Consider the following 27,281-nt stretch of genomic DNA (forward strand, 5'->3'; position numbering starts at 1 on the left):
CTGAATGTATGATCTCAACCTGTTCTGGACATTTTGTTCCATGGAATATTCCATCATCCGCTTGAATAGACCAAAGGAAATAAGTGGTATGAGCAGGGAATGCATTCATTCATAAACCAGTGTTTGATGGTAGAGTCTTTTGACCAGTTTTCTAGCTTTCATTACCTCCTAAGTACAATAAAAAGCAATTCACCCTGATCTCATGAAGCTCCATATCAGTTACCAGCCCCCTGGAGACAATAGCGCCATCATCAAACAACTGACTGAGCTCGTTGCTGAATACTTCATCAACGTAAGCAGCAACTTCTTCCTTGGAGATTCTAATCTGCAGTGATATGGTAAAAATAAACCCTCCTCATCTCTCCTATCTCAATTTTTATGTGATAATAGTCTCAATAAACCTTGTTCAACTCACACTGACACAAAATACTCCACTCTAGACCTGTTCATTGCAAAAGCAAGTTAGGATCAATACTGATATTTCAATTTCAGGTTGGCAGCTCAGACAACTTCCCACCTCAAAAATTATCACAACTGGGCAGCCCAGACAATCTTAGAAATGAGTGAGGGATTTGAGGAACTTGGATATTCCCTTGCTTGTCACATAAGAAGACGCTATAGCACATTCCTCAGGTACAAAAAGAAAACAGTCTTATGAAAGCATCGTAGGGATTGCATGTTTACCCCCAAAATTACTTCAAAGTCCGATAGTCAGATGATTAGCGCACTGGGTTGGAAAGAACTGAATGATGGTAGGAAAACATTTAGAGTCTTTGAAAGCATTTGACGGTAAAATGCAGCCTTTGAGAACCTGGCTCAAACCTCAGCGGGAAGGAATAAATATAAAAACTTATCCAAGGCAAAATCATCCCACATAAACAGAAAGACAGCACAAGCAAAAAAAAAAGGCTGAAACAAATATTTGAAATCATGAAAGAAAGCCATCACTCTTCCTGCAGCAGGAAGGTAGTGCCACATTATTAAAGATATATGTGAGGAGTTCTTGAAGTCTTTTTTTAGCGAAGGTGATGAAGTTTGAGCCCTTCATCACATAAACCACGAGATCATAGGGATACAACTGCACCCCATTAAAGCTAAAACCAGCTGGACTAGCTTCAAAGACCTCACTCCAAAACACTGGCAAAATTACCTGCCAAAATCAAACACTTCTCTCACTTCACTGAACCCACCCCTATAATTCTCCTGAAGGAAATCAGTGCCTCTGTTACTCCTTTCTTGTTCAAACTGATTAATACCCCTCTATCACAAGGAAAAGTCACTGACTGCTTAAAATAGGAGCAAACTCACCGCTGATCAAAAAACAAGGGTCAGACCCAGCAGATCGGAACAACTTCCAACCAGTTCCTAAACTTTAATGCCTTTCAGAGTCTTAGAGAGTTGTGTTCAGTTCTAACTCAAACATCTACCTGAACACAGTGCCCTCGTCAATGAGATGCAGTCAGGCTTTGGTGAAACGTAAATGTAAACTTCACACTTGTATAGCGCACTACTCACCCGTTAAGGTCTCAAGGCGCTGCACGCATACCGCTGTGGAACCCCTCCTGGATTTTCCCTGTGAGGCACCCACTCCTGGGAAACCCCCAGGGTGAAGCCAGGCAACCAGCACTGTCAGGGATGTTGTGGAGATTAAGCAAGCTATATACCCATTAATTAGATTAGGCACAGACGCAAGATTTATCTGGTCCAAGGGAATTGAGCCCAAGACCCACTGAGACAGCAATTGAACCCTGGTCCTGGGCCAGATCTCTGCATCAGGGTCTGCCACTCTAACCATTGTGCCACACTTCTCCAACACTTCTGCAGCACTGAGGATGCAACTTTAAACATATTTGCCAATTCTCTCTGCATCCCAGGCCTAAATAATCCTTCCTGACCTATCAGCTGTCTTTGGCACAATGAACAATGCCATCCGTGTTAAAATCCTCAACGGGGAATAGGACTGAATGGTGCATTCTTTAGCAGGCTTCTTCATTCCTGGGAATTTGGAGCCAATGTATAAAAAAAACTCCTTTACTACTATGGGCCTGATTCACAAACTTCACTTTGTGTAAGATTACATTTTTTAGTAGGTTTACTTCTTTTTGGTATTCACGAACTGCACTATTGTTGTAACTTACACTTCTGTAGCAACTTACACTTTTGAAGTAAGCCCAGTACTTACTACAATGCTAACCTTAGTAAAGCCAATCACTCGCACTACAACCTCCAATTTTTTTCGACAGGAGGGTGTAGCAGTACCAGTTGTTAGCCATGTAGTGCTGGACTTACTACTGTTTTTTTTTGGTAGTAACTTTAACCCTACATTTTTGAATACCGAATAGTAAACTTACTCAACAGTGTAAATTACCTTTGTGAATAAGGCCCTTGGTCTCTATCTGAAAAAGTCCACACTGGTTCTATTCTCTCCCCCATCAATTTCAACCCCTGCATGGAGCCGTAAGCCTCGACCTTAGCAGCTCCACCATCTCATATCATTTCTACACGGACAGCACCTAGCGATACCCGAAAATCTCCTTCCCAGAAGCCACGGAACACATGCAAAATGTCCTTCAGGATATTCAAACCTGGATGCCGAATCATCACTTGAAAACTGAATTTCTCCTGCTATCATCACTGAACTGTACTACCATGATTCTAAGTTGGCTTAACTCACTTTTGGTATTTAATTCAAAACTTTTGGTTGTGAAGTCCATAAAAAGCCTCTGCTCCAGTGTTATTGCCCACACCTGTGGGTAATAATGGCTTTCATTTGGGAAACTTCATTAACCATTCGTTGAAAACAACACAGACGTTTCCCACGCAAGCGTAACCACGCTTGCCGGATCAACGCATGGCTTTTTCTGTGCCTTAACCACACATGTGCTAAACTACGCATATGCGTGGTTAAGGCACAGAAAAAGCCATGCGTTGTTCGGGAGAGGACGTGGAGGAAGCAGTGAGGTAAGTGGGGCTGGGGCATGGGTGGAGGGTGGATTAAGGGATTGGGATTGGGGTGGGTGGGGGTCAGAGGTGGGCTATTTTTTTTTAAGGGGCAAGGGTGGGGGGTTTGGGGTATATTTATTTAGGACTTAGGATGGGGGTTGGCTATTTTTGTTATTTAGGGTTTTTTAAAGGAGTGGGGGAAGGTTTAAGGAACGGCGGGAGGAGAGAAGAGAAGGAAGGATCGGGAGAGGACGTGGTGAGGTAAGTGTGGTTGGGCCAGGGTTGGTGGGTAGTTTTTAGCAGTGGGGGTGGTTTTAGATCTTAGGGTGGGTGGGAGGTGTCGGGGTACTTAAGATTTTAGTGGCAGGGGTGGGGGGGTCGGTAGTTTTGTTTTAGGACTCATGGAGAGTGGGGTGGTGGGGTAATTTAGTTTTTAAGGGCAGGGTGGGGGGTCAGGTTCGTTTTTTTTAGGGTTTAGGGTGGTTGGGGGGTTGGGGTAGTTTACTTATTGGGGGAAGGTTTTAGGGCTCAGGGCAGGTGGGGTGTCGGGGGAGTTTAGTTTTTAGGGGCAGGGGTGGGGGGTTCGGGTAGTGTTTTTTTTAGGGCTCAGAGTGGTTTAGTTTTAAGGGGCAAAGGTGGAGGGGGTGGGGTATTTTTTTAGGATTCAGGACGGGTGGGGGTCAGGGTAACTTATTTTTTAGGGGTGAGGGAATTGGGATAGGGCTTAGGGTGGTTGGGGCACTTTACTTACTGGGGACGTTTTTAGGGCTCAGGGCGGGTGCGGGTGTTGGGGTAGTTTAGTTTTTAAGATTCAGGGTGGGGGGTCAGGGTTCTTTAGTTTTTATGGGCAGGGTTTGGGGGGCTGGGATAGTTTGTTTTTTTTAGAGCTCAGGGCTGGTGGGTGGTCGGGGTAGGTTAGGTATTAGGGGTGGGGGTAGTTTTGGGTTTCAGGGCAGGTGGTTGCATGAAAGAGCCACGTATGCCGCTTTGCTGAAATTCATTGTAAAGGCATGTGTGGTAAAGGCATGCGTGGACATAACGCAGTCGTGGTTCCGACCACGTCATTAAGGCATGCGTTATTCCGCCATGCGTGGTTCCATCATACAACCCTTTCAGTTGCCATCCCTGAAATTATAGGCCCAATCTTGGGGACGGGGGAGATTTATAGCGGTTATTGCTTGCAGGATTAGGGCAATACGACTATTAGCACCCCAGACCATCTCCAAAATAAAGAAAAGATGTGAGCCAGCCTCTCGGGGTAAGTCTGGTACAGTGAAGCCTAAAGCGGTTTTGCTGTTATGCCATACATCTCTTGCTTTTACTCATGCTGACAGTGATATTAAAATGCTCTCCACCTCCCTTCAGTGCTACCCCTTGAAAACACGAGGAAATCACCTTGCTACAAAAATATCGCAAGAATACTTCGGAGAACAAAAATATCATGAAGGTAATAGTAGATTTACTATTCTTAACTGCATATCTAAGTAAATGTGCATTTAAGGGAAGTAAATCTATACATATCTATTGTAGAAGTTAAATAAAAAAAACAACAGGGCCCATTAAGAGAAATGTATGTGCATGTGTGTAAGCTTAAAGTAGTGTCCTGTGACCTCCTCATAGGAGTGTGCAGAAATAGCTTTTGCATGATTGCACAAATATTTAGCAAAATTTTGCAAAATTACATGAAATGGCCTGTAATTATGCGACTTCCCTTAACAGCATAATTGGGGGGAGTTCACGTAACAAGAGTTAGGTGAAATTACGCTAGATTATGTCGCTGGGACACAGGTTTCCCCCAGACCTATCTCCTGACTTGGCGCTCCTCTTACCAACACCAATGATATCCATGCAGGTCCCGTTCCTCATGTGCTGACCCTAGAAATACGCAAGCCAAACCTTCTCATTTGTCACATCTACTATCCACTCACATTGCTCAATGTGCATCACTGGATTTGACTAATTATCGTATTTTGGAAAAAGGGAACTCTTTCTAACAGCAAGAAATAGTCCTTGTTATGCCTCTTGCCTGCCAAGCCATAAAACACTATTCCTCAGACTTACCAAGCCTTTGCGTTGCACTTGCATCACGCCAAGGCTTGAGCTGTGTTACTTTATATTTCAAGCTGAGAGGCATTCCATGGGTGGAGTATGGGCGTTCCCATGTATCCACTCATGGATTTTGGCATGTTCCCAGATTTACTAAAGCCAATAAACCTGGGAATGCGTCAATAAACTTGGGAATGCATCAAAATGCTAACACTTCCCCAGTGAGGCGTAACAAGGAGAAATATTCCACATCACCATAGACAGAGGAAAATGCCTCTAAGGATTGTGTTTTTTTGCAGGAAATTATCTCTTCCTGCACCAAAACAATCCTGCAAAAATGCAGGCACTCTTGCACTGACTTTGCTTGCTGTCCTGCGTTGTGTGAAAGATTAGTAAATATGCCCTTGTGTTCGTATAGGCCTCAACCCTGGCCATGGACATTTGTATAAACAGTGGCTGCTTTTTAGTCTTTTTAGTTTACCTGAGGAGCTGCAAAAAGAGTGATTTATTTGGCGCTATATAAAATTACTGTCACAAAATATGTGGTATATATGAATCCATCACACACCACCAGCTTTGCGTCATGATTACCTGGGTAGAGAAAATATCCCTTGTTCACACAATTATTCAGTAGGCTGGGTGATACGTTCTTTGGAACGGTCTCCCGGGCGTTGATCACTTCAACAGCTCCTAGAAATAAGGTGGTGAGAAGTTACTGGGTGAGTGCCTCTGTTCACTTTCAGTCCTCCTTAAACATCCACAATGTACATATCCACCTCTCACATTCTCTTTTACACATCTAGCCCTGCACATCTCTCTCACACGTCTCTCAGCTCACTCCCCTCTGAGATACCTAGTTACATGCAAGAGACTCCATATGTACACACAAAAATGCAGGTTACTTTAGGCTTCATGGTTCTTGTTATGGTAGCATCACTGCTCCTTGTAGGGCTATACATACATACTTGTACCAACATGTCTACTCACACTAGCCTTAGGACCTGTACAAACTGACTGTACCCCTTCTTTGAGTGAGGGGTTAGCCATTTTTATAAATATTCCTCACACATGGTTCTATTTTTTACCTTACACAAGTGGGTTTGTACAGGTGTTTGGATAAACTCAGTGAGAATGTAGGCGAATTATACTAAAATGATTACCAACCCAATGTGATGTACATAGCTTGTAAATTTATCTGAAGACTATTTAAATTATTATAGCCATCCACTAGAAAATTATTAGTGTGATTGCAGCCTGGGTGTCACTTTTGCGGAAGATTAGAGATGGGACAGACATGCTAAGCCTCAGAATCTGATGCTGAGTTGAGCGGTAACAGAGAATCCTCTGATTTTCAGAGGAACCGCTGAATATTCTGATGGAAGACTCTCAACACGCGGAGAAACCCCAGCAAAATGACATCTGTCACAAGGATAGGATGTTACTTCTGCTCTAGCATTTTCCATGCATGTGAATCCTCCAATTGAAGATTTACCACTTCTTAAACTAATCCAAAAACTTTGTATCACTACCCAACTCTGAATCAAGCCCTCAGACATTAAAGCCCAAATACATTTTTGTTGTCTCTGTACATTTAATTTGCTGTACGGTAACTGATCTCTCGGTGCACTGCTGAAAGCCTAAAAGGCAGAGCTAAGGTTGGTTGCCAAAAAAGTGGGCACAAAAATATAACTCTACAAAATTATTGCAGCCAGAATGCCAACTCCCACAATACTGTGAAGGTACGTATTTATAGGTGAGTACTGATTTACTGTTCCTAATTCTTCATCAACGTACCATAAGGATATATAGAGTCAAGGTACATATTTGGGGAGCTAAGAGTAGTAAATCTATTACATAGACATATTCACAATATTTTTGCAGTCGATATTCTAGCTATAATAATTTTTGTACAGTGATTTTCTAAAACTCACTATTCTGAACTAAGCTATTTATAAAATGTATTAGTTGCCTTTATGTCAAATACTGTCTCAGAATGTAACAGAATTAAAAACTAAATTTTGGCAAAAGTAATTAATGAATTCTGACTAAAAGAATCTAAAAATAGAGCTTCAGTGGATGGTGTCAGGTTGCTTTATCTATTACAAAAGATAGTTTTGTTGACAAACTTTCTAGGGATGATGTTGCATATTACACCATTCAAGTTGGCTTGACCTGGCATTGCCTCTGCTATGGTCTCGAAAATGACATCTGTGAAAATAAATCCTATAGTGGTCTCTGACCTCGTTGTCAGGCCAGGACGCTCCCCCCGCCGCGCAGCACACCCTGCATGTGCCCTGTTCCCTGATTGCCGCTGCTGCCCCTGTTCGAGGCCCTCCTCCACCCGCAGGCCCTCGCCTGCGCCTCATCCCTGGTGGCCCAGTGGTGGGCTGTAAGGTTTGCATCTGTCGTGTGTCTGTTTTTCTCCTTGTTTGTCTCCTCGTTGCTGTCTCTGTTGTGTTGCTGTTGTTACTGTCCCTGTTGCGCCCACTGTGTCCATTAGTTCTTGTACTCTGTATCTGTATCTGTAATTTGTATCTCTGTTACTCTATTACTCTATTGTTTACTGTTTTTGCTTTATCTGTGCGCTTAACCCCGCGCGTCTCTCTCCTCCTCTGACCCCCCACCCCCAATCCATCGCCCCCCTGCCCTCCCACCTCCCCCTCCCCTCTAGTTCCCCAGCGTTATTTTCCAACCCCCCTCCACCCTCCCCCGTTTTTCCCGCCGCTTCGGCCCCGCCCCCTCCCGCCCCCAGCTCCTCCTCCCTCCCTCCACCCCCTCTTAATGCAGGTCGCTGCGCTCCGAGGGTGCGTTCTCTGACCTCGTTGTCAGGCCAGGACGCTCCCCCCGCCGCGCAGCGCACCCTGCAGGTGCCCTGTTCCCTGATTGCCGCTGCTGCCCCTGTTCGAGGCCCTCCTCCACCCGCAGGCCCTCGCCTGCGCCTCATCCCTGGTGGCCCAGTGGTGGGCTGTAAGGTTTGCATCTGTCGTGTGTCTGTTTTTCTCCTTGTTTGTCTCCTCGTTGCTGTCTCTGTTGTGTTGCTGTTGTTACTGTCCCTGTTGCGCCCACTGTGTCCATTAGTTCTTGTACTCTGTATCTGTATCTGTAATTTGTATCTCTGTTACTCTATTACTCTATTGTTTACTGTTTTTGCTTTATCTGTGCGCTTGACCCCGCGCGTCTCTCTCCTCCTCTGACCCCCCCACCCCCAATCCATCGCCCCCCTGCCCTCCCACCTCCCCCTCCCCTCTAGTTCCCCAGCGTTATTTTCCAACCCCCCTCCACCCTCGCCCGTTTTTCCCGCCGCTTCGGCCCCGCCCCCTCCCGCCCCCAGCTCCTCCTCCCTCCCTCCACCCCCTCTTAATGCAGGTCGCTGCGCTCCGAGGGTGCGTTCTCTGACCTCGTTGTCAGGCCAGGACGCTCCCCCCGCCGCGCAGCGCACCCTGCAGGTGCCCTGTTCCCTGATTGCCGCTGCTGCCCCTGTTCGAGGCCCTCCTCCACCCGCAGGCCCCCGCCTGCGCCTCATCCCTGGTGGCCCAGTGGTGGGAAGTAAGGTTTGCTTCTGTCGTGTGTCTGTTTTTCTCCTCGTTTGTCTCCTCGTTGCTGTCTCTGTTGTGTTGCTGTTGTTACTGTCCCTGTTGTGCCCACTGTGTCCATTAGTTCTTGTACTCTGTATCGGTATCTGTAATTTGTTTCTCTGGTACTCTATTACTCTATTGTTTACTGTTTTTGCTTTATCTGTGCGCTTGACCCCGCGCGTCTCTCTCCTCCTCTGACCCCCCCACCCCCAATCCATCGCCATCCACCCGCTTCCCTGTTTTTTTACTCTTCTGTACTCCCCCTGCCCTCCCACCTCCCCCTCCCCTCTAGTTCCCCAGCGTTATTTTCCAACCCCCCTCCACCCTAGCCGCTCCCTTGCCCGTTTTTCCCGCCGCTTCGGCCCCGCCCTCCTCCCGCCCCCAGCTCCTCCTCCCTCCCTCCACCCCCTCTTAATGCAGGTCGCTGCGCGACTGTGCAGCGGGCGCGCCGATGGCGCGCCAGAGGCAAGCCCGTCTGCGCCCGTCTGCGCCCGTCTGCGCCAGTCTGCGCCCGTCTGCACCCGTCCGCGCCCGGACCGCGTCCAGCGCCAGAACCCCTGGTCCTCGCCCGCCGATCCTCACCCCGCCCAGGCTCAGCTACGATGATACGTCCCTCCACGCACTCAACAACGGCCGAAACCAAAACCAACACTGCTACCAAGCCGCACCGAAGTACACCCACGGCCCGATCACCTGCCGCACCTGCCACTTCTCCTGCGACCGAACCTCCAAACCAACGACCACCAGACCGAACCTCCTCCGCTGCATACTCCTCAACACCCGCTCCGCACGCAGGCACGCCGTAGAACTCTGGGACCTGCTCGACAGCACCGCCCCGTACGTAGCCTTCCTGACCGAGACATGGTGGAACGAATCATCCGCGCCAGACATCGCCATCGCCATCCCAGACGGATACAAGATCTCCCGCAGGGACCGCACCAACGGCTACGGAGGAGGACTCGCCATCATCCACAAATCCTCCCTCAAGGTCACCACCCACACGACCATTTCAACACCGCAGAGCTTCTACACTTCCGGATCCACACCGACCCCAACACTACCCTCAGAGGTACGCTCGTCTACCGGCCCCCCGGACCACGGGCCCAGTTCTGCGACTCCATCGCCGACCTCGCAAGCACCCATGCACTCGCCTCCACAGACTACATACTCCTCGGGGACCTCAACTTTCACCTCGAGAACAACAACGACCACAACTCCACCACACTGATCAACAACCTCGCAAACCTCGGACTCAGACAACTTGTCACGTCAACAACCCACGCCGCCAGACACACTCTGGACGCCATCTTTTCCACCAGCGACCACGTTACCTTCAACGACACCACCGAACCCTACTGGACCGACCACCACTGCATCCATTTCACCTACAACAAAAACACTGCACACCTCCACAGCCGCCAACTCCCCCGCCGCAACTGGGGCAAAGTCACCAAAGAACAACTCCTCAGCACCCTCTCCCAGAACCCACCGAACGAGCCCACCGACCCAGACACCGCGGCCTACAACTTCAGACAGTGGATCAACGACTGCGCCAACATCCTCGCCCCACTGAAGAAACCCCCCAACAACCCCACCAGCAAGAAAGCCTCCTGGTTCACAGACGAACTCCTGGCCTCCAAACGCGCCTGCAGGAAACTAGAAAAGAAATGGCTCCAAGAACGCACACCGGTCAATCAGGATGCCCTCAAAGACGCAACCCGCCAACACCACCACCTCATCAGGACCACCAAGAGGTCCTCCTTCAAAGACCGCCTAGACAACAATGCTCATGACAGCAAAGAGCTCTTCCGCATTGTGAAGGAACTATCCACCCCCAGCACCAACGTCAATGACATCCCGCCCTCCCAGGAACTCTGCGACTCCCTTGCCGCCTTCTTCTACAACAAGATCGCCGACATCCACAGCAGCTTCAACACCCCGACCGCACCCTCCTCAGTCACCACCTCGTACCCTAGCATCGCCAACCCCATCACCACCTGGTCCAACATCGACGACGACACAACTCGCACAATCATGAACTCCATCCACTCCGGATCACCGACTGACCCCTGCCCCCACCACATCTTCAACAAAGCCGACTCTATCATCGCGCCCCAACTCTGCAAGATTATCAACGCCTCCTTCAAAGCAGGCACCTTCCCAGAAAACTGGAAGCACGCAGACATCAACGCCCTCCTCAAGAAACCAAAAGCCGACCCCAAGGACCTCAAGAACTTCCGCCCCATCTCCCTCCTCCCCTACCCAGCCAAAGTCGCAGAAAAGATCGTCAACCTTCAGCTGACACGCCACATCGAAGACAACAATGTTCTCGACCCCTCACAAACCGGATTCAGACGCAACCACAGCACCGAGACTGCCCTCATCGCCGCGACAGATGACATCAGACGCCAACTCGACCGCGGCGAGACCTCCGCCCTCATTCTCCTAGACCTCTCAGCGGCCTTCGACACAGTCTGCCACCACACCCTACTGTCACGCCTCCAAGAAGCCGGAATCCAAGAAAAAGCCCTAGCCTGGACCTCATCCTTCCTCTCTGGCAGAACACAGACCGTTCGCCTCCCACCCTTCTGCTCAGAAGCCAACAACATCATCTGCGGCGTCCCCCAGGGCTCCTCCCTGAGCCCAACGCTGTTCAACATTTACATGGCCCCCCTCACACAAGTGGCCCGCCGTTTCGACCTCAACATCATCACCTACGCCGACGACACCCAGCTCATCCTCTCCCTCACCAACGACCCTGCCACCGCCAAAGCCAACCTCCACGAGGGTATGAAGGCAGTCACCGACTGGATGAGAGATAGCCGCCTGAAGCTCAACACCGACAAGACAGATATCCTCATCCTCGGGACCTACCCCTCTGCCTGGAACGACTCATGGTGGCCCACCTCCCTCGGAACACCCCTGATGCCCACCGACCACGCCCGCAACTTGGGATTCATCCTCGACTCCGCACTCTCCATGGACAGACAAGTCAACGCCGTCACCTCCTCCTGCTACAACACCCTCCGCACCCTCCGCAGGATCTACAAGTGGATCCCGACCGACACCAGGAAGACAGTAACCCACGCCCTCGTCGACAGCAGACTGGACTACGGCAACGCACTCTATGCAGGAATCCCAGCGAAACACCTACAACGCCTCCAACGCATCCAAAACGCCTCAGCCCGACTCATCACCAACGCACCCCGCCACAGCCACATCACCCCTCACCTCAAAGGACTCCACTGGCTCCCCGTCAACAAAAGGGTCACCTTCAAGCTCCTCACCCACGCACACAAGGCACTTCACAACGCCGGCCACTCCCACCTCAACGACAGACTCAACTTCTACACTCCGACCCGCCAACTGCGTTCCGCGAGCCTCGCCCTCGCCAACGTCCCCTGCATCCAACGAACCTCCTCCGGCGGCAGATCCTTCACTTACCTCGCCGGCAAGACCTGGAACACGCTCCCTACCTACCTCCGACAGACCCAAGACCTACTTGCCTTCAGAAGACTACTCAAGACCTGGCTCTTCGAGCAGTAGCAGCCCTCCCCCCCCCCCCCCCACCCAGCGCCTTGGAACCCTAACGGGTATGTAGTGCGCTCTATAAATATCTGTGATTGATTGATTGATTCTCTTAGAGAGAGAAAGGACGTGGCTACAGTGAAACTCAGCAATGAAATTGCAAAGTATTTATGTTTGACCTTTTCACCCATGCATTATTATCAAGTGCACAATAACTGGAAAAGGCTGCTCACTTTTGATTTAGTTATGCATAGAATCCGGCTTGGCTTTCTAAATATTTAAAGTGCTTCAGGCTGTACCTTGAGTGTTTACAGCTAGCGCGCCAGTACCAAAATGTTACACTTTGGAAAGTCAAACACCACATATGTCTAAAAGAGAGCACTCGCAGGGTCAAACTAGCAGACTGAACGACGTCAGTGATAGCTTAGGTTGTGAGTTCATCCAACAATGCAGAATGTTTGGTACAAACATCAACTTAATTTTTGCCAGGCAAACTTGGCTGTATATAAATAAAAACATTTAAAAACATACTGAGAAGTTTGCCACAGGCTTTCAATCATAAATACAGACTTTGAAATCAGGAATCACTGAGGTAACATTTTCAGAGATCAACTAGGCTCTATCACACTCCCAGTGTTAGCTGACAATTCTCCAGCCAACCTGTCAAAGCCAACTGCAATTCTACATAACTCATAAGAAACGCCAAAAATCAGTTTACTCCATTTAATTCATTCTTCTCCTAATCCCCCATGACACGTTTATAAAATGTATGCATTATTACTTGTGAAATTGTTGATAAGTTCCATTTGTGGCCTTTGCATTCTAATTATAACACTATGGGCCAGGTGTATCAAAGGGTTTTACCCATTCTGTGTGTATGGGAAATTGCTTTAGTACATATGGCCCTATATCTCTCACTGCATTATTTTTCACAGGCTTCTAAGCACATGAAAAGGAATCTTAAACAGCATGTTCTTTTCGAACAGGATGATCTTTTGAGGAAAGCTATACCTGAAAAGTGCATGACTTGTTAAAATGATTTTGCTTTCATTTCTGACTTGTAAATGAACACTGAGCAGATGTCTCTAATGTAAAACCTCAGACGATGTTAGACGATGCATGCTTCCCAAGGCGTCACTCATGATGACCCCGTTGGAGGCAATGCGCCTGCTCTTGTCTTAGTATGGAGGTCTGGTGGTTCTTGTCGGTGTAAGTCTGCTTGTCAAAATCAACACAGAGTCTGCTAACCAGGTCCCTGTACTGACTCTGGCAGGGACTGCAGCATACTCCGGGAACAGGTGCATATGTCTGGTAAATACTCGAAGTCCGTCAGTGAATGGATGGCGGGCATGAGGGAGGTAAATTATATAGCACATGTGAGGTATGTACAGCACCACTGTCAGTATGGGAGATATCAGGTGTCTTAACTAGGAACCTTACTGGCTTCTTTCACCATCGACCAGGCTGAGCCATGCAGGACATTGTGGAAAGCTGAAGAACTTCGGTATAATTGCAAGGGTATGAGACGCATCCGCGGTGCTTTTCACCTTGACTGTCCGTAAGCCAAAAGATAAGGGGAGAGAATGTTGGGTTACAGCCAATGCTGCCGACTTTGAAACAAGGGAACCAAGTTTGAGTTTTGGCCTCGACTCAATGTCCTGTGATTCTCATGATCTGCCCATACTTTTCTAATTTTAGAAAAACAGTTACCCTATTTTTTGTGGAAAGACAACCATCCCGGATGGTTAATTCTAACAGTTAAAATGATTCAGCTGAAGTGTAAGGCAATGAGTCTCCTGTGCTGTGAAACCGAGGGAGGGGCATACGGCTAAACAAGCCACCAGCTATGATTATAATATTTTCATCGGCTTCATCTCAATTATTTTTAGGGAGAAAAGTGGAAGTATTTCCTGGGCCGGGCTTACATCCCCCCACTCGCCAAAAAAGAAAAGTGACATAATGAGGAGCCGAGGCCATCGGCCAATAGGACAAGGGAGACGCGGGTCAAAAAGGTTTGGGAACCACTGTCCTAAGACATTGTCTGAAATAATGAATGCTAGAAATTGTCAACTGTGTCCTTATCAAAACATAAACCCTGGCACAGAAAATATATTTTTAAAAAATGTGAAGCAAACGTCTGTAAAAGCTTGAAGAGTTTGTTGGGATCAGAAATTGGATGAAAAAATAAGATGCTCGTAGAAAGCACTGTGCCGGGTAACAACTGGACATATGACGTGACACATGAACTGCATGACGCATCAAGCGCAATACAGAGAAACATGAATTATAACCAGGAAATTGACAGGCACTATTTGTGGTAAATTCATATTAGCTGTTAATGTTGCCAACAGCTGGCATATATTTGCACCTGGGTATTGATAGAATAGTGTTAGAAGCATGCCAACTTTGTGCAGAAGTGTGGTGTAATAGCAGTGGTATGCATTCTTTATCACACGCATCCTTCACTTCTGTGGCCACTTGTACACCCCCCTCGCCTCGCATGTGTTTCATTCTACTACCCATTCCACTCGACTCACAACTTTGGATTGCACATCCCTTTTGACTCACCATCTGAGTAATGCCCTGTTCCCTTGGCTGGAGTCTCTTTCTCCCTCACATCACCTTTGCCTTACATCTCTGGACTGCACATTCCGTTTGTCTCATCGCTCTCCTTACACGGCCCCCCTGGTTCACATCTCTCTTTAGCAACCATTCGCTTTGGTTCACATCTCTGAATTGGACACTTCTTTTGATTTACTTACACATTTCTTCTGGCTCTCATTTTTGGATTGTGCGTGGCTTGTTGTTCACACCTGCCTATCCCACAGTCCTCTTGGCTCACATGTTTGTAGTGCACGCACCTCTCAGCTTACTTTCCAACACACATTCGCTTTGGTTCACATCTCTGAATTGCACACTCCGTTTGATTTACTTACACACTTGGACTGTGCGTGTCTGTTTGCTCTCGTGTACATCTATTCCACATTCCTCTTGGGTCCCATCTTTGTAGTGCGCACTCCTCTCAGCTCACATCCTACCACGCATACATTTCGTCTTCCCTTCCTCTGATACAGATTCATTTTGGCTCTCCTCCTTCTGTGGGGCATCATTGTGGCTCCCGGGTTTCTCCAGAGCATCTTCCCTTCGACTCACTTCTTTGGATTGCACATCGCCTCTGACTCACATCTCTCTCTTGCACATTCTTCTCGGTTTTCATAGCACTAATGCACATTTCAAGCGGCTCAGGTATTTTTATCTACACATAGTTCGGTGCCCACATCTTTCACCCTGTGGCACTAGGTTGTAGGGTTTTCTTTCTGGAACTACTGGAGTTGCTTTTATCATATAAAAAAGGAGCAGGTGCTCAGGGGGCAGGCCTGGGATTTATGTTGTCATAATCCATCCCAGTCTGAACGGGGGCAACGCTGACGTGAATCTAGTGGTCATGTGTAGCAGTCCCAATATTGAACAGAGACGTTTCAAGGCCTGGGCAAAGAGGGCTCTGGTCCAGGCCCCAGCTTTTCAGGGGCCCCAGACAGAGCCAGCCCTCTCTGCAGAGAGTCTTGTCCTGGTGACCTTAGATAATTCCTATACTGATTATTTTAAATAATATTTTTATTTAATTTAGTTTATTGTGGGTGGTATGTGAGAGTGTTGCGGACATTTTGCAGAGAAATGTTCTGTTTTTGTTTCATGCAACATCCATAACATGTTTTATTGTAGCTCAAAACAGGACCTCACATATGAGAAATGGGAAGGTGCCAGAGAGATTATTTGCAGTAATGGTAGAGAGCTGCTGCTGTGTTACGTTATTAAAACAAACTGCACTGCCCCTGAATGTTAGATTTAAACACACTTAACATGTGAAACAGTGTGTGTGCGCACTGTCAGCGGCCTGCCTGAAGAGGGCATGAAAGAGCTGGAACTGGATCATAAAATCAACGCTGTTTCGAACAGGGGCCCCCAAAACACGTTTGACCCAGGGCCCCCAAATTGCGTTTGGCCCAGGACCCCCAAAAAATCCTTAAAATGCCCCAGAATTAAAGTGCAATTACTTCTATCCTTGCCTACTCCACCCGGTTGGGATCAGGCTAGCTATAGATGGTTAACAAACATCACCGAGCCAGCACACCAAAGGCACAGCTGAATGTACTTTGTTCCATCTGTTCCGCTTCAGTGCAGCCTCGTGGGGCTCGTCGGGTGGCCTATGGGTTATCCAGGAACATGTGCTTGAGGTGAGGTCATGCAGGGTAGCTGACGTGGCCAGACTGCCAACCAAAATCACATCTGGAAAAATGTTCAACCCATGCCCACACTGCAGCGGGCCAGGACTAGAATAGGGACGCAGGTCATGGTTGAGCAATGGTGGCCCACCTGGCTCTCCAAGCAGCCCCCTGGTCTGCGGCAGTTTACTAGATTACAGCCAAAGTGGCAGAATTGCCAGTCTGGTCAGTAAATGCATTTCTATGGCGTGTCATACCCCTTACACGCCGCCAGAGTCCTTCAGCAGATGGGTACCACGCTACGCTAGGTTTGCTTGGTTAAAGGATGTGAGTGTTTAGTGTGGCCTGTGCTGTTCTACGTGGTTTCTTGTCATATTCCACTGCGCGTGGAAGCTCTGAAGCTTGGATGTGCGGGTGACATGTTCAATGTGTCCGAAAAGCAAAGCTTTTTCTTTTCTAAAAACAAAATCACAAACCATGAGTGTGCTTTGGACAAACAAACATAGGGGGTTATTCTAACTTTGGAGGAGTGTTAATCCGTCCCAAAAGTGACAGTAAAGTGACGGATATACCACCAGCCGTATTATGAGTTCCATAGGATATAATGGACTCGTAATACGGCTGGTGGTAAATCCGTCACTTTTCCGTCACTTTTGGGACGGATTAACACCTCCTCCAAAGTTAGAATAACCCCCATAGTGTCCCTGACACGCTTGGAGTTTTCTCACAGTATGTGGGGGTTATTTATTGAATTTCCTGGTTGGGACAGCCAGGCTTTCTTTCCCTGACGATTCCAAAGAGGAAGAACTTTGTCGGAATGTTTGTCCTCAGTAGGGCGGAGGTGCTGATGTCCACTGACCAACAGTCCAATGTCCATCGGACCACTGGTCAAAAGTGTCCATTCATCAGCGGAAACGTGGAGGCTCCCACAAAGCTTAAGAGAACGGGGAAACAGCAAGTTTGGTGAACGGGGCAGGGTATGCAGCTCGGCAAACTCTAAACAAGCCCCTTCGTTTTCACTCGAAATGCTAACAAGCATTGACAAAGCCAATAGGTCTCGCCTATGTAAGAGCTACTGGCATTGCCAATATGTTTTAGCCATGTTGTTCACCAGCACGGCTGCTGTTCAGCATGGCAAAAAGCTAGTGGCGCAGAGGAGAATTGCGCGGAGTGTTGTAGAGTGGAATAGTGAAGAATGAAGAAGAGCGTTGTAGAGTGTAGTGGCATAGAGTGGAGTCGCACTGAGTGGCGTACGATGTAGTGGTGTAGAGTGGACTGTGTAGAATGCATTACGTAGAGCGTTGCAGAGTATAGTGCTTTATTTAGAGTGCAGTGGTGTGAGTGCAGTGACGTACAGAGCAGTGGCATAGAATTCAGCGGCGTTAAATGCAGCATCGTAAAATGCAGTCGCATAGTTTAGAGTGTTGCATAGTAGAGTGCAGTGGCGTAGAGTGCAGTGGTGCCGAGTGGAGTGGTGCAGAGTGGAGTAGAGTACAGTGGTGAAGAGTGCAGTAGTGTACAGGGGACTGGCATACAGTGCTGTGGCATAGAACAGTGCAGAGTAGAGTGGTGTAGAGTGGAGTGGCATAGAGTGGTGTAGAGTAGAGTACATTGCCGTAGAGTGCATAGAGTGCATTGACGTGGAGTGATGGAGAGTCGAGTGCGTAGATTGTACTGGCATAGGATGCAGTAGTGCAGAGTAGAGTGGTGTGGAGTTTAGTGGCATAGAGTGCAGTGCTGTAGTGTAAAATGGCATAGAGTGCACTAGCACAGAGTAGAGTGCTGCAGAGTAGAGTAGAATGGTGCAGGGTAGAGTGCAGTGGCATTGAGTGCAGTGGTGTAGAGTGGTGCCAAGTAGACTAGATTGGAACAGATTAGAGTGCAGTGGCATATATTAGAGTGCCGCAGTGCAGAGGGGACTGGTGTAGAGTGCACTGACATAGAGTTTTGCAGAGTATAGTGTTTCAGCATGGAAATCAGCAGCATGCAATGCAGCGTCATAGAATGCAGTGATACAGATTAGAGTGGAGCATAGTAGAATGCAGTGGCATAGCGTGTGGTGGTGCAGAGTAGAGTGGCAGAGACTACTAAGGCGTAGAATAGAGTGGCATAGGGTGCAGTAGTGTAGAGTGGCATAGAGTGCAGTGGCATAGAGTGGTGCAGAGTACAGTGGCATCGAGTGCAGAGGTAAAGAGTGGTGCAGAGGAGAGCACCGAGTGGAATAGCATAGAGCGCAGTGGCATAGAGTGGAGTGCTGTAGAGTTCAGTGGCAGAGAGTGCAGTGTTGCAGAGTAGTTGTAGAGTGCAGTGGTGTAGAGTGGCATACAGTGAAGTGGCTTAGACTATTGTGGTGCAAACTAGAGTGCAGTGGTCTAGAGTGCAGTGGCATAGAGTGCAGTGGCATAGAGTGGAATGGCGCAGAGTAGAGTGACACAGAATGCAGTAGAGTACAGTAGATTGTTTTAGAGTAGAGTAAAGTGGCCTAGAGTGGAGTGGTGCACGGTAACGTGAAATGGCATAGAGTAGTGCAGGGTGGAGTGCAGTCGCATAGAGTAGAGTTATGGCGTAAAGTGGTATGGAGTGCAATGCATACAGTGCAGAGTAAACTAGAGTGGTGTACAGTGGATTAGCATAGAGTGTGGAGGCAAAGAGTGGAGAGGTACAGAGTAGAGTGCATTAGTGCAGAGTGTATTGACAGAGTGCAGTGTTGTGGAGTGGCGTGGCACAGAGTAGAGATGTGCAGAGTAGAGTAGAGTGGCTTAGACTGGAATGGTGTAGAGTGCAGTGGTGCAGAGTGGAGTGGAGTGGCATAGAGTGGGGTATGCATGGTGTGATAGCACACTGCCATTACAGACAATACAATTTCAATTGAAATGACCATTACAATTGCAGACATACAGTTGTACTAATATAACTATAGAGGGCAGAAATGATAATGTGTGGAAATGGCATCAGCCAGTTTATTGTATTTGTCTGATCCTCTGAAAGTATTTGTTTCCAGCAAGTCAGAACTAACAAAACATTGCTTCATTTGTGCTTTGCTAATTCTGATATATTCTGAAACACTTGAATAGTTCACTTAAATGTAGTTGTGTGCTAGAAAAACCCCTCTCCTCTTCCCCCAGTATCCAGCAAAATTACCACCTAAATCCCCCCACTTTGAAGTCAGACAAAGTAAACACCAGGCTCCCTCAGCAGGCAGAGCTTGACATCTGACCTCTGTCTTTGAATGCACAGCAAATGTGACAAGATAAGAACAAGATTTACAGGTCTGTTTCAGCGGCCCGTGTTCCTCCTTAGGAGCAACACCCCTCCTTCTATCCCCCCACAATGCGGTGCAGAAAGCGTCAAAAGTAAAATGGTAATAAAATGATTTTATTACCATTCTATTTTTTATGCTTTCTGACAGCAAACAGAGCGTGAGAGCAGTGCGGGCCAGAGCGTCACTGCTGGAGGAGTGGCTACTCAAGTTTGAAGTGCGAATGTTGGTTTGGCTGGCTACCCTGCTACGGCCAAACCGACATGCGTCACTCAAACAAAGCAAGGGCACAGGCCTACAGTGCCTTTTGGAGCATGGAGCCGGCCCGCTCCAGCCAATCAAGACGCTTTACTGGTGCTGCTTAAAAGCATAAGTACAGGGTCTTGATTGGATGAGAGAGTTGGCTGTGGGATTCGCGCTCAGACGGTGTGCTGCAGTACAATGAGGACATGCTGCAGAACATTGAGCAGCAGTGTAAGGTAAGTTATATTTGAAATGATTATATTTATGTTAATGTGTATATTACTATGTGTAGATTTTTTTATGTGTAGATTTTTTGCGCCCATCCAATAAGATTTGTCACCAACTGCCACTGGTCTGTTTACAAAAAGGAGCACTCGTGGAAGAATACAAGGAAAGGAAGTGTGGAAAAGCTGTGCTCCTTGGAAGGGAGGAACTGAAGCTGGGAGCCTAAAGCAAATAAAGCCAGCAAATAGAAAGCCACAAAATGTGAGTTAGAAACCACAAAGTCAATGGCATGCAACGGGTGGAATGCATTCCAAGGGAAGCTTTCAGAATGTCCCCAATATTTCTTCAGCAAACCACACAACTGACCTGTCTGGTAGGTTTCGACTTAAAAAGGTGTTTAAATGCAATTGATGACATATGTACCCAAGTTATTATAGGCTTAGTCGAGTGTGTAAATGTATACATTAAACATACTTAACTTTAAAAATGCAATATTAATGATGTTCATATATATATATTTCTACTACAGATGAGAATAACATTTTGTCTGTGTTCTGATGACTTGGTAGGTTACAGGGATATCTTTACAATAAAACTTTTCGAACATTAAAAAGATTGCTAAAAGGGAGTTTATTTTGACACTAACCGGTATGTGAGAACTTAGGGGTACCAGAGGATGTGTACATACATGCGTGTGAAGGAGTGTGAGCATTCCTATTGGGGTGCATTTCTCCAGTTTCTGAGTCGAGTGATCAGCATAAGGACGTTCCCCCAACTTCCCATGCCCTTCCAGGAGGATGCAGGGGGGTCTCTAACATACCTGTGGAGGCGTTGTAGATGGTGAAGATGACTCCGCCCCCCAGGCCCATGCTTTGGGGGTTCATCACAGAGCAGCACAGGAGAGATGCAATGGCGCCGTCCACAGCCGAGCCGCCTTGTTCCAGGATGGCCCTGTTGGGAAACACAGACGTAAGTGTTGGGCATCATGCTGCAACCGACATACCAGGGGAGAGGGGCAACTTATTCTCTGCCAGCTGTGAACACATAGCTGTCACTCTGTCATGTGACCACAGGCGTTTACTTCTCTCAGTTCAAGCCTTTAATCTACAGCTCATTAGGCAGGAGAATGAGCTCTAGTTTGAGTGTCCAACCTTAGTCCAGATGATCACGATAACTACTGAACAAGTACATGAGTTCCAAAATTAGCTTTTGTGGGTATGTTTGAAATGTGGCATGGATCCAGCCATCCTTGTCATATGGTGGACATCCTTGCAAATTTTCAATAGCTCTCATTTGAGCTCCCTTTACTCTATAGGAACTGCTCTAAACACCTAAAATGACTGTTTTTAAAACCGAGGCTATGAATATGCCTTAACATTACCGGGTAATGGCAGCTAAATCCCACCCAGCCTTCTGGGCCAAGGGCAGCCACGAACCAGCGAACAAGCTGCCTTCAAACACCCCGACAAGCAAAATACAACTGAATGAAGGTGCAGTACAGTCACGTAGACAAGCGACCCCACGCGGGAAGGCCCTGTAGTGCACGTTGAGAGTGAAGAAAAGTACTGGAGCTCGGGAAGTAGTTGTAAACATCCTCATTTACACTGGCCTTCCGCACAGGGTGGGGTGCTCTCCCACAGAATCATAGGGCCCCTCCCAGCCCAGCGCCACGGGAGGCGCTATACCAGCTAGCACAACCTCCCATGACTTACACCGCTCATCCGACTGTAGTTTGTTTCCTCTTGTTATGAGACTACACACTCAATGCAAAGAGGAATGAACTAGTAATTACACGAGTTTATGGGTGTATCCCATCTATAACACTTAAGTCCTGGGCCCTTTCACAAAAGTCGTAAACCGTTCCACAATAGGTGTATCTGTCCCCTGCCCAGCCCCTGTGTGTAGTGGAGGTGGGGACGTGCATAATTTGTAAATACAAACGTGCAGGTGCCCAAACCTCTCCTCTGAAACACGCGGCTGCCGCAAATAAATATGTGGGCACGGAATTCAGAGGCAGCATAATCCTAAACCCACCTCGGGCCTCTTAATCCATTTACAGACACTCCCTTCTCCTTCAGATCACTCCTGCAGCATTCGCCTTTCTCCTTTTGTGACGCTTTTCCGTCTTTCTCTTCCTGCCTTTCTCATATGTGTCTTTTGCTCAGTAAACGCCTGAGCCAGAAAAATAAATGCCGGCCCTCAAACATAAATGCCGGTGCCCCCCACCGGCTCAAATTAAGCACTGGGTAGGGGGGAGGGGGCGGGGATTGAGTTCATTATGTACCGCCCACTAATCTGCGACATAACCATCTGTGCACAGCGACAAATTCCGAACGCCCCCTGTCCTACCTCGCAACACCCACACTGACCCATAGAGGTCACGCAGACCTGCCCCCAAAATAAGGCTTTAGGTGGGATGAAAATAGTGAGGCTCTCTAAAGGGGCATGTCCTACGACCCATAAATAAAAAACATGTTTTAGAGAAGTGACGCTAGTTATACCACAGGATCCAATAGATGTGGACTAGAGTTGTGTGATTTTATATATAGAGTTATTCTTTAAAGAGACAATCATGAAAATCAACAGGAATAAGACAGTCAACGGTTTTATAGTACCCTTAATTGGGAAATTATTGAAGTTCAACTAGGTCCTTTTGTATAGTTACCCTGTCTCCTGTCCCTAGTTCCATGTATGAGTAGCTTAGTCAGTCCTGGAATTTTCTTTGAATTCTGGGACTTGTAGTCCAAGTTTATAATGGGCAAAAAGGACCACAAATCTCAGGTTGCAAAGAAGAAAAACTGGACTGGGTTGAACTACTCAAGCATGGACCTGGGTAACCTGAGAGCTATGGTGAAATGTAAAAAATACACACATTATAGGTTTACTGTTTGTTTTGCTGGTCACAGACCTTCTAGTATCATAGTTTTAGGAAAGAGTCAAGGGGCTTGGCGCAAAGCACAGACATGTATTCCTATTTGTTTCTGGGACAAGTACTAGCACAATAAAAACAAGCATTCGCTCATTTGCTTGAGTTAGAGCTATTGGCATTGTAAATTCATAACTGGACTTTTCTTGCCACAAAAATGATCAACTCTGCCACATAATTTCTTCTTTTCCTGCCGCATTATTCCAGTGGCCCCGTATGTAACTAAAGCACTTCCATTTACCTTCATCCTCTATCTGCAGCAAAAAATGAAAATGTTGCAATTTAGCCTCCTAATTTAAATCTGCCGTGCTAATTCCAATAGAATATCACTTTCAACACCACGCCATCAGAGTTGCTGGTTGGCTAACACAATTCCCCCAAAAAAAGACACAAGACAGCCATGGAGGAGAAATAAACTAGAAAGGTCACCCAAACATATCGAGGTGTTCAAACAGTCATAGTGTAATAAGGATGTTAAATTGGCTTGAATTATGGTGGTAATTGTAATAGGGAGCGATTATTAAAACATACAATTATCATATAAACCTTTATCAGAAATAAACTTTTGGCATTAGACTGTAATACTCAAAATAGCCCATAGAGGGCACCATAACAAAAGTATCATTGGTAAGAAACATGGCCAAGTAATCATATTGTTAGCCCCTAGAGGCGGTAAAAACTTACAAGCATTAAAAACTCAGCTTTATTTCCAAAAAAGGCAATAGCTACCAGTTGGATGAACGGTAAAATTAGTCGGAAAATAAGTTTGGTGAACTGTTGTTATAAGACTGCCATGAACATTTATTCAAGTTTACCCTGCTCACAAGAGAAAAGTGATTGCCAGCGGCTTACAATAAGTTCGCAACACACCAAAGGTTTTGTAATGATGTAACATGGCTCCATGCCAGAACACTGGGCATGGAACCAGCTTGTTCTTTCTCTGGATGACAGTTGATATTCTGGCTGTTGGTTGAGGCTGTAATAAATACCTCCTACCACATATCTTCATCTGGTGTGGATTCACTTTATTACACTGGCGACGAGGGGGCAGAGAAAGGAACCCAGAGGAAGGGACAGCCTCAACAACAACAAAGAAGGAAGAGCTTGGATTATTTAAGAGAAAAACGGAGATAACTTACAGAGATGTGCTGGGAGAGGATAGAGCGTCTTGCAGCATGTTCTAGCGGAGAAAAGTGTGAAATTGCGGTTGTAGGGGCTTTGTGGAAAGCTGTTTGAGCATTTACTAAGGATCAAAGTGGTCTCTGTATGCTTCACGACGTCAGAAGGTCAGTGAGCAATTGAAAAAGGACTGTAAGCTGTGGGAATTGTTGGCGGCCATCTTGAGTGTGGTGAAAGGAGAAAAACAAGCCAGATTGACTAAAGAAAATAGACTGGATGTTTGGTTGCGGCCATTTTGAGTGAGGAAAACAATCCGAGATTGCTCAAAGAAAAAGCAAGCCCAACTGCCTGAAGAAAACGGACTAAATGTTTCGTGGCGGCCATCTTAGATGAGGAAGAAGGATTTTTTTTTTTTACAGCGCAATTGTTGGAGGACATCGAAGAAGAACATTGACGGTCTTTTGGAAGTTGAAACTTAGACGGAGACTGGATAAGGATCACTATATTGGTTTGTGGTCACAGGAATATACAATTCTTTGGAAACTTTATTGCACTTGTGGAATACAAGTATTGGGCGTTGTAAAATGAATTAAACTGAAAAGGTTGTCTCTGCGGTGACAAACACACCTGAAGACCCGTGTTTGATATAGCCGCATCGTGCTGGGACATACGGTGACTGGCACACCTTTTGGACTTTAAGTACTTTTAGCAACTAGTAGGGTTTGGAATATATTGTGGGGAAGAAGTGTTTTACACCTCTTGTGAGTATGCAGAATGTTACGGCGCCGCCGTTTTTCTTGTCAGATCCAGGAGAACCGGTTATTAAGTGGAAGAAATGGAAAAAGATTTTTGAGAATTATGCCAGGGTGTGTGGTACGAATTTGAGTGGTGAAAGGAAGCAGGCACTTTTGTTACATTGTTTAGGGGGTGAAGGACAGGAGGTGTTGGAAAATTTACCTCCATTGTCGCAAGCTGTTCAGAGGGGGTTGAATGAATATGAAATATGTGCAAGACAACTAGATTTACATTACTTGCCAAAGATTAGTACTATTATGGAAAGGTACCATTTTGGTTTGCGGGAGCAAGGGAAAGAGGAGAGTGTTGAAGAATATATTACGGCTTTACGGAAGTTGGCTTCAAGTTGTAAATTTGGGGCGTTGGTAGAAGAAAGGATTAGAGATCAGTTTGTGCTGAGGTGTTGCAGTGATAAAGTGAGGGAAGAACTCTGGCTAAAGGACGAGCCACCGTTGGATGAGGTTGTTAGTATTGCAAAAAGGGTAGAGCATATGTTAAAGTGTGTTGGAGAACTAAGTAAAGCACATAAAGAAGACATGGTCAGTGTAAAAGCACAAGAAGTGGAGTGTCAAGTCATACAAAAAGATGAGAAGAAAAAAAAGTATGAGGGTGTCCGTGAGAAAGGTGTTGTAATAGAAAATAGCGCAGAAAAGACACAGGGGAATAGGAGGTTTGCAACACCTTTTCAAGGAAATTGCTACAGATGTGGAAGATTTGGACACATGGCTAATGCAAGTGAGTGTCCTGCTAATAGGATTACTTGTAATGTTTGCGGGAAAAGAGGACATTTTGGGAAAAATTGTAGGATGAGGAATAGGAGAGATTTTAGATCAGAAATAAAGGAAGTCAGTTTTCAAGTTAGTGAGAGTGAGGTGGAACATCCCTCTGAATGGGTTTTGGTGGGGGATGTTAGAGTCAAAATGAAATTTGATTCGTGCTCTCACATCACGTTTCTCTCAAAGGATTTTTTTATGAAGAATTTTCAAGGAAGGAAGAAACTGTTCAAACCTAATATTAAACCTACGGGTTATGGTGGGTTGCCAATTAAGTTATTAGGTTATTTTGATGACTGCATTGAGTACAATGGTAGGTTCACTGATGCTAGGATTTATGTTGCTGAGAGGGGTGATAATTTGTTGAGCTGGAGTCATCAAGCATGTTTGGGTGTCATTCTCAATCCTAATGCACATCCATCTGTTCAGGTACAATCTATTGAGGGTGACGAAAACAAGTTTGTGAGAGCTTTTGGTGAATTGTTCAGTGACACCTTGGGGTGTTTAAAGGGGTACAATCACCATATTAAGTTGAAACAGAGCGCAGTACCAGTTGTAGCAAAAGTTAGACGCATTCCCATTTGTGTCCAAGACGCTGTACAAAAAGAGATAGATAAATTGTTGTCCACTGGTGTTATACAGCCTGTAGAGGCAACGGAGTGGTTAGCTCCCATTGTTGTGGCACGTAAACCAAATAATGAAATCCGTCTATGTGTGGATCTTCGTGCCTTAAATAAAGAAGTGGTGGTTGACAAGTTCCCACTTCCCAATATCGAGGAATTAGTATCATCGTTGGATGGTGCTTGTTATTTTACCACTCTGGATATGGCATCAGCATACCATCAGGTTCCGTTGAGTAAAGAGTGTCAAGAACTAACGGCTTTTATTACGCCAATGGGGGCCTTCAAGTTTTTGCGTATGCCGTTTGGGCTGGTTTCTGCGGCCTCAGTATTTCAGAGGATTATGGAAGATCTTTTTAAAGGCATTTCAGGCGTAAAGTGCTACCAGGACGATGTATTAATATGTGGGAGAGACGTGAGAGAACATGATGAGAGCGTGCATGCTGTGCTTAAAAGGATGCTTGATGCTGGGTTATCTCTTAGGCGAAGCAAATGTAAATTTGGAGTCACTGAACTGGATTATTTGGGTCATCATATTTCACGGCAGGGGGTGAGTCCTAAAAAGGATTTGGTGGACACTATCGAAATGTTAAAAGAACCGTGTACAAAAGATGAGGTTTCTTCATTCTTAGGTATGGCAGAATTTTATAACAAATTTATACGAAATTTTGCAGATAAGACAGTAAATCTAAGGAAGTTGATGTGTAAGAATGCAGAGTTTGTTTGGACGGAAGAGTGTGGTACAGAATTTAAACAAGTAAAAAATGATCTCAGGAATGCACCAAACTTACAAGCTTTTGTACCTGGGAATCCCACTTTCATTGTTACTGATGCGAGTATAAAGGGGCTGGGTGCTCTTCTTTTTCAGATCAGGATGGGCCAAGAGGTGCTAATAGCTTGTGCTTCAAGATGCTTGAAAGGGGAAGCGATAGGGTATTCGGTTATAGAGAAGGAAGCGTTGGCAATTTTCTGGGCCATAAACAAGTTCAGAAAATTTGTGTGGGGA

The 27,281-nt window shown here is 46.5% G+C and overlaps 1 protein-coding gene across 1 annotated transcript in view; it reads right to left on the reverse strand.

The window, feature by feature from the left end:
- Positions 1-27,281, reverse strand: part of GGT5 (gamma-glutamyltransferase 5) — a 271,294-nt gene that overhangs the window by 98,266 nt on the left and 145,747 nt on the right. Inside the window, exons 2-3 of the mRNA XM_069215133.1 lie at positions 20,863-20,993; positions 5,581-5,679 (exon numbers count right to left, since the gene is read on the reverse strand). Of these exons, the coding sequence (XP_069071234.1) occupies positions 5,581-5,679; positions 20,863-20,993 (230 nt within the window). The remainder of the gene's footprint in view (positions 1-5,580; positions 5,680-20,862; positions 20,994-27,281) is intronic.

Source organism: Pleurodeles waltl, chromosome 11, assembly GCF_031143425.1.
Source record: "Pleurodeles waltl isolate 20211129_DDA chromosome 11, aPleWal1.hap1.20221129, whole genome shotgun sequence".
NCBI classification, from domain to species: Eukaryota; Metazoa; Chordata; class Amphibia; order Caudata; family Salamandridae; genus Pleurodeles; species Pleurodeles waltl.